At 38.5% G+C, this 15,691-nt stretch overlaps 3 protein-coding genes across 15 annotated transcripts; all 3 read right to left on the reverse strand.

Moving 5' to 3' along the window:
• Nucleotides 1-801: 801 nt before the first annotated feature.
• On the reverse strand, nt 802-5,977 carry LOC112195721 (putative disease resistance protein RGA3). Of its 13 annotated transcripts, none has more exons than XM_040517395.1 (9): nt 3,931-5,977; nt 3,591-3,675; nt 3,399-3,474; nt 2,778-3,005; nt 2,548-2,686; nt 2,340-2,374; nt 2,038-2,128; nt 1,581-1,668; nt 802-1,500 (listed from the first exon to the last, which is right to left on the reverse strand). In XM_040517395.1, the coding sequence occupies exon 1, from the start codon at nt 5,932-5,934 to the stop codon at nt 4,717-4,719; it is 1,218 nt and encodes a 405-aa protein (XP_040373329.1). In that variant the 5' UTR covers nt 5,935-5,977; the 3' UTR covers nt 802-1,500; nt 1,581-1,668; nt 2,038-2,128; nt 2,340-2,374; nt 2,548-2,686; nt 2,778-3,005; nt 3,399-3,474; nt 3,591-3,675; nt 3,931-4,716. The 13 variants fall into 13 exon arrangements, with proteins under 13 accessions (XP_040373329.1, XP_040373328.1, XP_040373338.1 ...); XM_040517394.1 differs by having other exon boundaries at nt 2,548-2,696; XM_040517404.1 differs by having other exon boundaries at nt 802-1,352; nt 1,442-1,500; nt 2,548-3,005.
• On the reverse strand, nt 3,899-4,471 carry LOC121052862 (putative disease resistance protein RGA4). The gene has a single exon (XM_040518778.1). It carries the CDS (start codon nt 4,469-4,471, stop codon nt 3,899-3,901), a length of 573 nt encoding a protein of 190 aa, XP_040374712.1.
• Nucleotides 5,967-8,778, reverse strand: LOC112199450 (putative disease resistance protein RGA3). The gene is made up of 4 exons (XM_040518779.1): nt 8,176-8,778; nt 6,363-6,639; nt 6,092-6,248; nt 5,967-6,000 (listed from the first exon to the last, which is right to left on the reverse strand). Exons 1-4 carry the CDS (start codon nt 8,767-8,769, stop codon nt 5,967-5,969), a joined length of 1,062 nt encoding a protein of 353 aa, XP_040374713.1. The 5' UTR covers nt 8,770-8,778.
• Between the last annotated feature and the right edge of the window lie 6,913 nt (nt 8,779-15,691).

Below are 15,691 nucleotides of genomic sequence, written 5' to 3' on the forward strand. Positions count from 1 at the left end.
AGCATGAGTAATGACAAGTGATAGCAGTACGAGTCCTACATCAAAGTAAGAGCAAGAGTTATCTAATATGGGGTTATAAAAATAGCTGCTCGGCACTGTAAAGTCCCGGAGCTATGCGTTGGGTACATGTTGATGTTCTAAAAGAATCCTACACAAATTCATATCTTCATGTAAAAACAGACAACTGATTCATCCTTACTAATCATCAAGCTGCATCCACTACGGCACTACGTACTGAACATCCACAAAACCAAAAAAAGTAAAATTAAATAATATCAAAGCAGATTTTGAAAGCAGATTTGAAATCTGATGAATTAAGTAGATTGATTGCAAAGCTGATAGCAATTGTTAGGGGATGCAAGCTAGGCCATAAGCAAGCTAGGCCAGAACTGATAAGAGGTTGTTTACCGGTTGAGGTCCTTGTAGTTGGTGCAGTCCAATGAAATTGATGCAATTGCTTGTTAACACTGATGCAAGTCAATGCATGCTGGCTTAGTCTTGACCAGTGTTGTGGACTACAGCTGTCATCCATGTAGTGGTGACTTGTCATGCTGGTTCAATGACTTGGATTTATCTAGAGTATCTTCTATTTTTCAGTTGTAATAATTGTTAGAGGGATTCTCTAACTATAAATAGGACATTGATGTAAGAATTTTGCGTTGTGGAATTAATTGGAAAAACTCTGAAAATTGCTCCAGCTTTTCTCTCTCTTTTTCTCTCATCTCCATCATTGTTACAAGTCTAAGCTCCTCAAGGTTAGCCATGGCAGTCATGTTATCATTGCTTTCACCTTCAACAAGATGAGAATTACTATGTACTGTTTTTATACAAAGAGGGGTCGTTGCTCATGCTTGGCAGTACGTGAAGGGTTCCAAAAATTTAAATTGTACATAAACTGATAAAAGACAATCAGACCCAATAACGCAGGAGATTTACGTGTTCACCCAAAACTCAGTCAGAGTTTAGGGTTACATCATGGTTGTTTGCTGGTGGTTTCACTAGGGTCGAATAAATATGGTTAGTTACACCATATGATGGTTTAGCTGTATATAGAATGCAACTGAATGGAGAATGATGAAACATTGTCCCACAAGGCATGGAATTGAAGATCCTTTAATGTGTGAGTAGCTCCAGGCATGGGCAGACGTCTCATAATGAGTGAATGTGAGGCTCTTTGATATCAGACCATAAAGAAGAGGGCCTCCTTGATAAGTTCTCCGAGCTGACGTGGAGCACGTTGCCCACGTGTCCACTCCTGATTGGTTCTGCTTGGGCAGAAGTATCCACGAGCACAATGAGCCGGTTTCCAAACTTTAGCCAACTCTAGTGGAGCATCTCAGCTTGGCTGGCACCTGAAGAGACCAACACCATCTGAGACTAAAATTTGAAAGCCATCTCATATCATCATTATCATCCAAAGATCTCAGATTAGATGGCTAACACTTGCTTTGGAACCAAATCCCCAATATTGTGACAATAAAAGGAGAAAATCTTGGCTTGCTGCAAAAGGATCGGAAGAGTTGGTATACATATGCATGGATATCTTTACAAAGAGTGCAACACTAAACAGAGGGTAATACCTGTATTGTGAAAGCCATAATCTTACACCACCACTTCAGAGGACAATTCGGAGGCACAAACTGAAAGCTTCTTTTGCTGATAGGAAACCTGTGGGTGAGCCGACCAGTTATTAAGTCATGGATTAGCTCATGGTATATGCTTTCTGCAAAATCTTTTTGACTCTGACTTACGTAAGGTCTTTAATTTTTTGGTGGAAAAGATCCAAATATTTCAAATTTGACAACAATACTGAATGGCATAGAAACGTCACCAAGTTGTATGTATCTTCAAGCAATTAGACAATACAGTAAGTAAGTTGATAAGGAATGGAGGTAGAATCTTGCTGTAGTAGCATTAAGTATAAACAGGGAGGAATGTATGTTCTTTAACGATTGGACAACATAGGAATGAGAACCAACAACAGTTTTTTTTCTTTCACATATCACATATGAATAACCAATAATTTGAAAAGCTTACCTTGCCTTTTGCGGAACTTCATGAAGTAAAGGGATTGCTAAGTTCTTAATAACATAAATGCATGTAACCCTCCCCAGGGATACGCCTTCTTCTGTGTGTCAATGAACTAATCAATGCAGGAGAAAGAAGAAAAAGAAAAACAAATTTTCATCTAATTGATGCCTCATATGACAAGTAACAGGGATCTGCATAAGCTTCAGAAATTGAAGATGCTAGCTTCGTGACTTGGGTATCTTAAGAATGAGAAATAACATACAATCTAGTACTTATAGACAGCTATAAAAGCTCTTTCAAAAATTCACCTCTGAATTTTTTTTGGCCCTGAGAATGCTTTTGCCTGCACCAAATGACTGTGGTTACATGACAGCCATAATCTCAAGTACAACAGAGCATCTAGCAAGGTACAATCCTAAAAATTCTTAAAATCTCGGCATTTTTGTGAAGTTTCACAAACAGAAAAGGAGGATTGCAGAGCGCCAACTCTTGAAATCCGAAGACAAAGAAAGATACCTGCTTCGCCAATTAGCTTGTTTCTGTCATCCATTAGACATCACACACTATCGCTAGGAAAAGATGTCTGATTTGATGGATATAAATTGCTTTTAGTACTGCAGAGACAAATGACGAAACCCTTCTGCCCCAAATCTTGCTGCAGATGGCTAGGATAAAAGAGTTGGATTACATATTCAGTTCTATCTGGAATGATAGAGCAACACAAAAGAAGGGTCAGAAGATTTCACCTGTACGCTGCGATCTGTTAAGAGATTTCCCTTGCAACAGCTTCCATAGTAACAATGATTTCTCCAAGAAAAACAAAGTTGGCTAAATAATGTTGCACCACTGGTTTGGGGAACAATTCAGAGGAACAAACTGAAAGGTTCTTTTGATGAAAGGGAACCTTGGGAGATGGAATGAAAGGCCTACCAGTTACCCAACTCAACTACTCCTCATCTGGTGTTTCAGAAAGCCTGCAAATCAAACAAGTCTCATTTTGATGATGCTATAGCAATATGGAAAACTATCCCAACCATACTCTATTGCTTTCAAGTAATAATGTCAAATACCAAAGACTTCACCAACTTGTGGGGTGGGAAGTCTGTATCTTCCTATAATCTCAGTCCCCAATTACACAGACTCAAACTATTCTATAAACTTCACCCAGTAATAAATTTTTCCAGGCCAATTAACACAATTTTTAGTATTAATGTTCTCTCAATGCTCGATACTCATGTTATCAGATGAAGTGTCCGCAAACATGCATGTAGCAGTGTTTACAAAAGCAATGTTGACATATTTCTCCATAGAAATGAGTAAATAATAACCAAGTAAGGGAAATAATGGATCAGCAGAAGTACCAGGACCTGATGGCACAACATGTATTCCTCCAATTTAGTGAAAACCTCCAGAAATTGTTTGCCGAAAACAAACTAGATGCCCCTGCAGAAACATCATACTGAATGGATATATTTATTTTGCTTGTAACATAGATACAGAAAAGACAGAGCAGAGGAAAGGGAAGGGTTTAATGCATTGAAAGGCTTGTAGTAGCAAACCTTATTTGCCTCATTGTGGGCACTTTAAGCAATTAGGAATTATTTGTGCTCTGCATTGGTCAATTCTCGATTCTTGTATCCCCAACTAATAGAAAACAATTTTGGTCAGTTCTATATTAGGAAGAAGAAATAAGGTTTTTCACAACAACAATCACATAGTAATCATCCAGTTAAATGTGTGGAAAACTTCGGTTCAGTTTGCCTTTTTGGACTAATAGACAGATTAACTAAAATTAGAAGAGAAGAGAAGAATAAAATGGAACTAAAATTACAAGAGAAGAGAAGAATCAAATGGCACAAATTAAAAACTAGTTTAGTGATTGATGAAGAAAAGTCTTACTCTTGATGAATGGAAGATGACGAATCTTATGCAACTCTGGGCCGCTCTCCTCCGTGCATCTTTCTTCTAGAAGGGGACAGCCGATGATGTCTATCTCTTTCAATTTGGTGAGGCGTTGCATAGCTTCCACAGAAGGTAGATACTTTAGACTCGCGCAACCCTGAATAGTCAGGTCCTCAAGAGATGCAAGGTTTCCCAACCACTCTGGAATAGCCTCCACTCCGTGAAAGCCTAAAATCTTCATGTGTCTTAAAGAAGGCAAGTGTTGAATTTGTTCAGGGAGAGACTTGAGCTTACGCCACCCATAGATCTTTAATGATTCAAGCTGTGGTATAGCCTGAAATGCTGGGAATGCATCGAGCTCCTCGCAGAAGGGACCAATTGTCAATTCCTTCAAACGGGTGAGGTTGCAGGACTGTGACGATGCTGGTAACCCATTCGGTAGACATGTTAATTTATTACACCCTCTAATCTCCAAGCTGCGGAGGGATGTGAGCTTGTCTGAACTTGGAATAGTCTCTAGATTTTCGCAAAACCTCATCGTCAATTTTTGAAGAGGAGAGGCGAGGGTTTGAAGAAAGGCACTAAATTCTGGCTCAATTTGTGCACTTTTGCAGCGCTCAATTCTCAATTCACTGAGTGATGTGAAGCCTCCCCGTGAAATTGGAAGAGAGTCTAGATTACTTACACACAAATATTCGAGGGATGCACTCAGACTTTCTACTGAAATGGATGGTACCTTGCGGCAAGCTGTTATTCTCAAACTCCGAATAGAAGTACAGTATTCTAGTCCACCAGAGGGAGGCTTGATAATTCCCAACACTGGTCTATATGTAATTTACCAAGAGCTGGCAGGCCTTGTGAAAAAGGAATGGAAGTTATATCACAGCACAATGTCAAAGACAACGTTTCAAGGGATGTGAGACCACCGTGTGTAGCATCTGGGATGTACTGTAGATTGGGACAATAATACAACTCCATCTCTTTAAGAGAAGGAGTGAGTAGCCCATCAGGTAAATATCTGAGATAGTGACAAATCCGTATCCGCAAATATGAAAGAGATGCGCAGCAGTACTCAAATCCTTGTGATTGGGGAGAAATACAAGTTAAATCTGAACACTGACTTATGTCTAAATGTGCAAGATTCTTGTTTTTTTCTAACATCCCTCCCGGCAGACAAGTAAGGCCCTTCACACCCAGAAAGCTAAGATAAGTGAGAGTGGTGAGTTGATTGCTTAGAATACTTGCTATTGGCATGCCTCCGCTATCCATCCATTCTATCACCAACTTCTTGAGAGATGGGAAATGACTGGGAGCACTAGTTAGTTTGTGACATTTAATCAAGGTCAGCTCCTCGAGGCATGGAAACACCACACTTGCTCTTTCTCTTGGCGCTTCCATCCACTCGATCAGGTTTTGGGCCCCCTCAATATGCAATGTTTTCAAAGCAGGGAACAAAGGCCGCGGCTCCTTACTTGATCCATTTCCACAGTTGACATGGTCATCACCATAGAACTCAGATCCTATACGAGTTAGGTTCTCCATTCTCATAATCTTAACACAACTAAGATTGGGTAAATGGCCAAGCACTGGGACTCCTTCACATTTGTTGCAGCCCAATAATTCAATCTCCTTCAAATTGTGGGCTAGCAATAACCATGATGGAAGTTTAACACCCATGAATCCCTGAATCTCCAAAAATTCCAAACTAGAATGTGGGCGGAGGCCTTCTAGTACATCATCATCATTCTCCACATTGTGGCTTGGCCTACTAGGCTTCCAATCAAGGATTAACTTGCGTATATGTTTCTTCTCGACCAAGTTTGCTTTCGAAGCTTCTCCTCCATCTCCTACATTTTCCAATCCATATATAGACAAGGTGTCATGCAACTGGTTTAAACAACCCAATTCCTCAATTCCAGGACCTGTCTTGTTACCCACCTTGAGAAAAGGTAATGACCGGAGATTAGTCAACTGTCTCAATATCCCACCTGGAACTTTCATATATCTACCAAAATAAATGTGCCGCAAGTTGATTAAATTTGCAATTTCCCTTGGAAATTCTTCAAGCTGATAATGTATTTTTAATGTCTGCAGGTTATAAAGCTGACCAATTGATTTGGGAAATGTTTTGATTCTTGTTTTCAAAACATTCAAGTACCTCAAGTGTTTCAACTTCCCAATTGAAATTGGCAACTCCATAATGTCTGCTTTGTATAAATTTAACACACGTAAAGATTTGAAGTTAAGTAAGTTGCTCCCAAGGACTTCTCCATTTGAAAAAAGTGAGCATAAGTTCCTTGATTTTGATACATGTTCTGCAAGATCATGCACAAGATCGTGCATCTTACATTTGGTAACATTACCACCATAATCCTTTGTAACGTCTTGAAAAAAAGACTTCGCCAATAGGATTTTAAAATATTCATTACCTCTCTCCTCCATCTCTAGGCTTTTGTCAGAAAAAGGGTGAAGCCATCCCTGAGCCATCCAAAGTTGGATCAAGTCATCCTTTTCAATATCAAAATCTTTGACGAACATCGAGCAATATGCAAAACATTGTTTCAAGGATGGAGGTTTCAGGTCATCAAAACTCAACTTCAAAATTGGAAAAATTCTCTTTTCTCCTTCTGGTGAATCCCATGTTTTACTTTTTAAAATTGATCGCCATTCATCACTTGTTTTAGAGCGCATCACATCTCCCAAAACCTATTATCAGTTGATCATGTGTTAGATTTATATTAGATAGTAGCATGAATACAATAATAGCTACTTAACATACACTAATAGCTACTTTTTACAAGACCATCTTATAAAAAGACCATCTAATAGCTACCATCTAATTTGAGTGATATTATTAGCTTGGACCGCAAAATAATTCCTCAGGTTTCTCCTTAATTGCTTCTTATTTTTCTTTTTGTTTACTTCTAGCAAGTCACCTTATGTATTTCAATTATAGCATTTCAGAAACTCTGTGAATCTTATGTCCAAATGAGGTACAAAAGCTTGATTATGTGAGTCAAAGATCATCAGTAAAGAAAGTTTTCAGGTTGCAGAGGTTGGTGTTGGTTGGAGTACATTTGATAACTGGTATCTAATTGCTCTCTTTTTATTTTTTGCAGGTTGCTGTTGCTTCATTTTGTTTATGGGACTTAGAGGTATATTTGTTTCTTCTTTTGCTTAAGAACACATTAGGAAAACACACAAATAGTAAGTTTGATTTTGGTTTAGAGTACATTTGGTAATTGGTATCTAATTTTCTTCTCTTCTTTTTTTTTTTTTGCAGGTTGCCAGTGCTGTCATTTTGTTTTGGGACTTAGAGGTATATTTGTTTCTTTTTTTGCTTAAGAACACATTAGTACAACACAGACATAGTATGTTTGCATCCTATATTAGTTCAGTGAACTCTTAGTCCAAACAGACATTGAGTCACCTTATTATCAGTTTTGAATATCTTCTCTTCCTGTTTTGTCATTTTCAGGATCAACCTTTTCAGCTAGAAGTGTTATGTGGTTGTATTAGATGAAGAGCTTTGCGATTATCTCTAGTCTTTGACATATAAGAGTTGTCTTGAGAGAGATTTTAGTGAATATTAATTGAGTTATTAATCTTTGTGAAATTTTCCATATGTAATTATTACTAAAGTATTCATTTACTCAAAAGCCTAGCTCAAAGAATTTTATTAGATTGGATAAGAAATTAATAACTAATTTTTTTTTTTTTTGAGAATGAAATTAATAACTAAACTCTAGAAAAACACGTTAATTGCTAAAAATGGCCTTGCATCTACCAAATGCAAGGAATTGTCCTTATATGTAAGTTAACTATAATTAATTAACCACTTACCTTATGTGATTTCATTTGAGATGAACAATTACTTACATTGTGAACTCAAATGCAAGAAATTTTTAGGTTGTTGTATTTGCTTTTTTACAAGGCCCTCTTTGCAAGGGCCCAAATACAAGAAATATTCCCTGTATTTGGGTCAATGCAATGAATTTTCAATTTTTTTGCAGGAAAAAATTTCTTGCAATTAAAAGGTCATTTTTCTTGTAGTATGCCCACAGTTACTTTAAATGACATAGAATGCTACAATATTATGTATCTTACATCCATTACGTGTTAGAAGTTATGAGTCCTTGAAATTGCTTTCTAACAAATGAAAAGGATATTGAAAATACATATGATTTTTCTCAACAAAAATTAAAGTAAAAAGGATAACAATGATTTATATAATTAACATACCTTTGACACTAGAGGTACACCTCCACATCTTTTAGCGATATCTCTACCAATTGTCTCCTGCTCTTTAGACATAGGAGGACTCCCAACTGGAATGGCTTTATCCTTCATTATGAGCCAGCATTCATCATCTGATAGTTTTCTTAAATCACATCTGGGAAGAGTTTCCATGACTTTTGCAACTCCGTCACTACGGGTAGTGACAATGATGCTACTTCCTTGAGTATCATTAATTGTTAACAAACAACTCCTCAACTCCTTCCATTTTTCAGGATCTTCGCTCCAAACATCATCCAGTACGAGAAGGTATCTTTTCCCTTTTACCTCTTCTCGAATGAATTTACAAATCGCGTCCTTGCTTTGTATTGCTGCTTTCTCTGGTTTCAGAGTTTCCAAGATCCCCCTTAAGATCGTCTTGACTTCAAAAGGGGTGGATACACACACCCATAATTTTTCATGGAAGTGGCTATCAATCTTAGATTCATTATATATTGATTTAGCCAAAGTTGTCTTGCCTAGACCTGGCATTCCCACAATAGCCAAAACTGGAAGATAATTTTCTTCATTATAATGTGACTTGAGTAAGGTTTTGACCATCTCTAACACGACCTCTTCTCTTCCAATTATGAGCTTGTCATCGCTATCAAAGCTGGAGACGGTCTCCCTGTCAAGTACTTCAAAATCTTGAGAGGTTGCATCTGCTAATGTCCTAGCAACTAACCCAACAGGGCCAGCTGCCTGATTGAATAATTTCACCAAAGATGTGTTGATTTTCTTGATTTTATGTGCCATTTGTAAGCGAAAGGCAATAGGATTGGAGTGGGAGAAGAAATTTTTCACCTTTTTCTTCATCTGGTTTCGGAGTTCTACTTTGCGTCGGAGAACTTCATACCCAATTTCATCCAATATATCATCGGATTCGTTAGCTATGTCTTCAAGATCCTTCACCCACATTTCCACAGCCTCCCCTCGAACTTGTGAATGGTCGACATCTCTCAGCATAGCTTGAATCTTGAGGAATGAGTAACGCAGCTGTGCTAGATCTTCTTTGAAACCCAATACGAGACTGAACTCTTGAGCAGCGAGCGAAGTCACCTTGGTCAGTATTCCCTCAGCAGCAAAAGTGAGCAGAAATTCTGTCATATCTTGAGTGCTCAAGGCAACGAAAAGAATGTTTTAGAAACAAGAAGTAGATTTGCAGTGTATCTCTCCTGAAGTTTTGTTGTGAAGTTATAGCTAGGCAGAGGTTGAGCAACATGGGAATGTGCTAGGGTTAAACTAGGCTAATTTTGAATGTCACATGGCTGACGCCAGTTAGGTAGGGGCAAATAATATAAGCCATATTATATTAATTAACGTTTATGATATAGATAACTGGAGTTTACTAGTGTCTCTGGACGACTGGAAAATTGCAGAAGATGGTGGGTTTTACACAGTAACATAGGCTGCCGGCTAGACAATTTGTATACTGACGATGACCTGCAAGTTGCAACTTGAAACTCGGAAATACACATGTATAGATTCTCTTTCACGGCTTCCCACAGGTAATATTATTTTCATTACTTCCATAATTCCATTATCGATCACATTGTCGACAAGCAATATTTGTCTCATTGGCTGGGCTTCATACTTTGGTTATCCTTGACTTTAATAATCGTCCATTTATTTCAAATCCAAAGGCCATTCAGTTCTCCACGTCAGCATAAAATCTTAAATACCCATAAATCGGTTTTTTTTTTTTAATACTAACGACGTCTATTTACCTCTTTCTTCCGTCAATTCCCATTTTATCTGTGTCTCTTCTGCTACTCTATTCGAAGACTCGGACTTTCCCGAAAATGCTTCTGTTCCCTAAACTTTGCTTCTTTGAAGATTTCATTTTCTACCATGAAACAATGGGTTTATTTTGTCAATGAAACAATGGGTTTCAAATCTATAAACACGAGAATCTGAAAACAACCAAAATACAGACACGTGTACAAAAATAATAATTTATTAATTTAAGTGCGGGTTACAATATTTGGTAATCCTCTGATTCTATCTCCGACGATGAATTTCACTTAAGGGCTTGACGCTTGATCTTGAGTGGTACAATGATCACGAGAGTTGACACGTGACGAATGTTTTGGTTTGAGGTTGGTGAGGAACCGGCTATTTCGCAGCTTGATGGTTCTTCACGAGCTTGGGAGGCTTCAAAAATTTTGAGAGTGTTTTCTTCTCTTTTTCGGCCGAAGTCCTTCTCTTGATTTGAGAGGGGGTATTTATAGTGTCGGCGTCTCTCTCAATTTTGAATGCCTTGATGACACGTAATTAATTGTATTTTCCTTAATAACATAATCAAATCAATCAGCCTTAATTAACTGATTTAATCACGACCAATAAGGAATTAGCCAACCAATTTGATGACTGATTTTAATTGTATTTCATTAATAGCATAATCAAATCAATCAGCTTTAATTAACTGATTTAATCACGACTATTAAGGAATTAGCCAATTAATTTGATGATTGATTTTCATCTTGATTATCAATTTAAATAAATTGACATCTAATTAACAGACGAAATTTAATACTTGATTTGACTCGGAATCAATTGATTTAGAGCAACTCCAACAGCTTCCCCATATTTTGATTTTTCCCTATTTTAGGGAAAAATCAGTCTCTTTTGCTCTAACAGATTCCTTAAAACCATCCCTATTTTAGAGATAAAGAGGAAAGAGAAAACCAAGTTCCCTAAATTTACAGCAATCTCTAAAATTTAAGGAAGAATTATAGAGATTTTAGAGATTGATATAAAATAGGGAATTTGTTGGAGTTGGAGAAGAAAAAAAGGCTAAAGCTTTGACTTTTGCTTCCCTATAGTACAGAAATGATAGGGAAGCTGTTGGATTTGCTCTTAATTTGATTGATCCGCTTCAATATCAGCTGATTAAGTCAGAACGAATTTATTTATTGCCGTCGGGCTTTTTGTATGCCGCCACATGTCATTTCCTGAGTCCGCTTGGTTTTGCTTACTCATAAGCCACGTACACATTTTGTGGGACCCACATGTCGACTAAATTTATTCGGTCATAATTTCAAGTGTTGACCGAATTATTTAATGAATTTTATTTTCATTAAATTTTTGGTGTCTACAAATGTCCCATTCAAGGTGCGCCGTAAACATGTTGTCACGTGTTGGAGGTGTGACTTGAAGTTTGAATTAGATTTTTTTTTTTTTTTTCATAACTTGACGCGGCACTTTGCTTCACTGTAGCCAACTTCTAGATCTTCGAAGTTGTAGAGATTCCTTTGGAATATTTATTTAAAATTGTAGAGAGTCTTCCGAAATCTTGATTTAATTTAGAGATTCTCTTGCAATCAAGATTTAATTTTGCAAATATGGCAAGGACTCCAAATGGGCAGGTGACAAAGCCCATGATATAAGAGTATTTTTGTTAAATATTTATGGAATAAATCCTTGATTTTTTCCGAATAAAATATTAGATTAATTTCAGTTTACCCCCCTGAGATTTGGGAGTGTCATCATTTCACCCCCCAAACTCTCAATTTCACTTTTTTACCCCCTTAACTTTCCAATTTTTGTCTTCTGTGCCCAATGTCTCCTATTTCGTCTAAATTGGACGTTCAACTCTGACGATCGGACCCACCTTAAGGGCTAAAATGGTCATTTCAAGATAAATTTTTTTAAAAAAAATAAAAAAATTCTTTTTTTTTTTTTCGTTTTTATTTTATTTATTTATTTTTTTTTATTTTGTCTTCAACCTATACACCACAAGTTATAATAGGTTAATAAAAACAAAAAAAATACTCTAGGTGGTTGAAAGCCGCTCGTTGGTCTACGATATTTGTGATATATCTCCGATAAAGTGAAGAATTTTAGGATATATCCCCAATAAAGTGAAGAAATATATGTAAAAAATAATTTTACACTTTATATGTAAATAAATATCTGTAAAAAATGATTTTACACACTTGCAGGTCTACGATATTTGTGATATATCTCTGATAAAGTGCAGAATTGTAGGATATATCCTCAATAAAGTGAAGAAATATCTGTAAAAAATAATTTTACACTTTATCTGTAAATAAATATCTGTAAAAAATGACGCCAAAAGCATATTTGAGAGGATTCATCTTGAGCTGGTACTTGCGTAGTCTATCGAACACCCTTCTTAGGTCTTGCAAGTGATATGTCCTCCTTTTTGACTTGACCACTAAATCGTCGACATAACATTCCACGTACTTGTGAATCATGTCTCCGAAAATTTTCTGCATAGCACGTTGATATGTTGCACCAGCATTTTTCAACCCGAATGACATGACTTTGTAGCAATAAATGCCTTTGGGAGTGCGGAATGCAGTAAGCTCTTCATCTTCTAAGGCCATCCTTATTTGATTGTATCCGGATGACCCATCCATGAAAGATAAAGCTCATGCCCTGTTGTTGCATCCACCATGAGTTCAATGATGGGAAAAGGGAAGTCATCTTTTTGACACGCATCATTTAAGTTGAGGAAGTCCACACATACACCGAGTTGTCCGTTGTTTTTCTTGACAGGAACAATGTTTGCAATCCACTTAGGTTATTGAACCTCTTTGATGAAACCTGCAGCAGTCAACTTATCAACTTCAGCTTCAATTTGAGGAAGAAGTTCTGTCCGAAAGCGTTGTTGTGTTTGCTTGATTGGTCGAGCTTCAGGTTTAACTGCGAGACGATGAACCGCTACCTTTGGGTCAAGGCCAGGCATTTCTTTGTACGTCTATGCAAAGACGTCTTGTATTCAAGCAGAATATCATAGTATTCCTTTTCTTCTTTGGGACTTAGTGAAGCGCTCACGAAGATAGGTCTTGGGTCTTCCTCAGTTCCCAAATTGAGCTCTTTAAGCTAGTCGACAGTAGCTTGCCCCCCGCCTTTAAGTTCTGGAGGAGCTTCATCTACTTCATCCTCATAATGATCATGGTTATCTTCTTCAAAAGCCTCTGCTTCTGCTATCGTGATATGATAGGCAGACTGAACAATCTCATCTTCGTCATTGCCATCAGCGTTACCCATTTCGACTTGGCCAGTGAGTATGATGGTACACTCTTTCACTTTGAGTTGTTCGCTTGAGCTCACCTCTAACACAGAGCGTCGCTTCATGCCTGATGGGATAAGACTTTGAATTTCTTTGTCATTTTCTTGGTCATCGCTCCCCTTTCTCTTTTTCCTTTGTTGCTCTTTGGGTGATTGTATCCTCTCAAGTGTCGATTTTCAAGGGGCTGACTCAGATTTCTTATTTCCTTCATCGGAAGATGACAACCTATTGAACACGTAAGCTCAAGTGGTCGTTTGGGTGATGCAATTGAAAACTGAGACTCGGTTTGTTGAAGTATTGACACGATCAAATACAGAAACTCGAGGTGCCAGCTCATCAACTTGTTCATGCATCGTAGCTTGAGAATTAGGACGAATGCGATCAAGTGCTGAAACGCGAGAGGCAGATTTAGATTCCTGAGTCTATTCTTCTATTACTTCGACACTAATGTGTTGAGTGCTTGCCTTTGCAACTTTTCTTCTTCCTAAAATTTTGATTGGTTTGCCTGGGACAAAACCAAGACCTGCTTTAGCAGGGTCAGCAGTGCATCCTTGCTCTTGCGACCTCCTTTGAGATTTATTAAGCTCATGCACCTTCTTACCAGGGATGACTTGGTCACCTTCCTTGCTCGACGAACCAAAGTCATATCCAACCTTTGCTAGTAGTTTGTAAGCGTTAGGGTCAAATCCTTCCTTTGTCCTTTTGTCAGGAAGGGTACCATGTTCTGTCTTGCCTTGAATCGGTTTGACAAATCCCTTTAGCGGTTGCTTGGTGGGTGTTGCGTTGCTCAACTTCGTCAACGGTATGGTTGATGTTTCTTTTAGAAATTCTACGTCCTTCTCATCTAGCTTTCGCGGACGTTTTGCTCATTTGCCTCCACAAAAAGAGATTCCCCTTCTTTTCTCCTAGACCTTGGCATGTAACGAAAGACTGGAGCAGAGGAATTGACGTTGTTCTTTGAAGCTGTCACTTTAGTTTCCGGCGAAACTTTATGTTGTTCCTCATTGCAATTTCTTGCCATGGTGGGTTCCACTTCTTTATTACGCACTTCTGCAGTCTTCCCTGTAGAGGGTACTCCAATTGGGAGAACTTCCCTTACTGTCATCATCCATGTAAAACTTAGAATCCGCAAAGTAAGATTCAGCTTCAGTGAATGGTTTAGTATCACCTACTATTGTTTTTACTCCGCCATAGTAGAACTTGAAGCATTGATGAAGAGTGGAGGGGACGACACCATTTTCGTGAACCCATGGTTGTCCTAAAAATAAATTGTAGGAGGTCTTCGCATCAATCACGTGGAACAAAGTGTTTGACTTCATTTCTCCAATTGTCATGTCTACTCTGATCATGCCTATGGCTCTTTGCCCCCCCCTTGGTTGAAGCCTTGAATCATGAGACGGCTTCGAGACAACTCTTCCACATTGATGCCAAGCTGATTCATAGTCGACCTAGGCATAATGTTTACAGCAGACCCTCCGTCTACAAGCATGCGGTTTAGCTTTTGATCTCGCACGTACCCTGTCACAAAGAGAGGTCTATTGTGCGGCTTAGAGCCTAACTGAAGGTCTTAATCCGTAAAGTGGTTGGCATCACAATCTGCAGCACATGTGACGCATTCCTTCGACTTTACCTTGTTAATCTCTGTGGAGTACTTGCCTATGTAGATCAGCACCTGTGCCAAAGCACATCTTGCCAATTTTGGCAATTGTAGTAGATCAGAAATGCCAAAGTGCAATGGTAGGTCTTTTAGCTGCTTCAACACCTCATTCTCCTCTGACGTTTGGTTCGTATTGACCGTGTTTGACTCAGCCTTGGCAGATTCTTCGAACCAATTTCGTAGCATGTTGTCATGTGGGCAGCTCTCACCTTTTCTTGTTCGTTGCCTCTCTTGGGAAAGGCTCTTGTTGACGAAGCCACACCATGGGGTCTTCGAATGAAAGGATTGCCCTTCTCTTTGAAAAATCTTGTCCCATATTTCTCGAGACACTGACGACTTTCTTGTGGTTGCTTGCGTTTTGCTTGGGTATGGGTAAACATGGCGATGGGCTCTTGCGTGCCTTCCTTCGAGTGACAAGTATCCATCCCTCGTCATCAACAACTGAGTCAACTTTTGGGGTAGCAACAGGTGCGAGACTTGCTTGCTGGATTGGCTTCACTTTCTCTAACTTTGAATTCATGCATGGCTTCCTCGAGAGCTGATATGGTGCTTTCATTGGAAGAGAAGGCAACGGGGCAGGCTCGAATGACCCAAACACGATGATAGTGTAGTTTACCTCAGCAACATCGTCGACATCCATCTCAATCCTTCCTTGCTTGGCGAGATTCATTATTAAATCTTTCAGAACAAAGCATTTCTCCACTAGGTGACTGATGATCTAGTGGTACTTGCAGTATTTCAGATCCTTAACACGATGCATTTCCTCGGGCCGCTTGCATTTTGGG

The sequence above is a fragment of the Rosa chinensis genome, chromosome 4 (genome assembly GCF_002994745.2).
Source record: "Rosa chinensis cultivar Old Blush chromosome 4, RchiOBHm-V2, whole genome shotgun sequence".
Classification (NCBI taxonomy): Eukaryota; Viridiplantae; Streptophyta; class Magnoliopsida; order Rosales; family Rosaceae; genus Rosa; species Rosa chinensis.

What these genes read in the sequence shown, in the direction of transcription:
- LOC112199450 (XM_040518779.1), bottom strand. Translation starts at nt 8,769, where the DNA reads ATGGTCAAAACCTTACTCAAGTCACATTATAATGAAGAAAATTATCTT. An exon ending in GTGTACCTCTAGTGTCAAAG is followed by an intron (nt 6,640 to 8,175) that starts GTATGTTAATTA and finishes AACTGATAATAG; the next exon opens with GTTTTGGGAGATGTGATGCG. An exon ending in CCTAGAGATGGAGGAGAGAG is followed by an intron (nt 6,249 to 6,362) that starts GTAATGAATATT and finishes ATGATCTTGCAG; the next exon opens with AACATGTATCAAAATCAAGG.
- LOC112195721 (XM_040517395.1), bottom strand. Translation starts at nt 5,934, where the DNA reads ATGAAAGTTCCAGGTGGGATATTGAGACAGTTGACTAATCTCCGGTCA.
- LOC121052862 (XM_040518778.1), bottom strand. Translation starts at nt 4,471, where the DNA reads ATGAGGTTTTGCGAAAATCTAGAGACTATTCCAAGTTCAGACAAGCTC.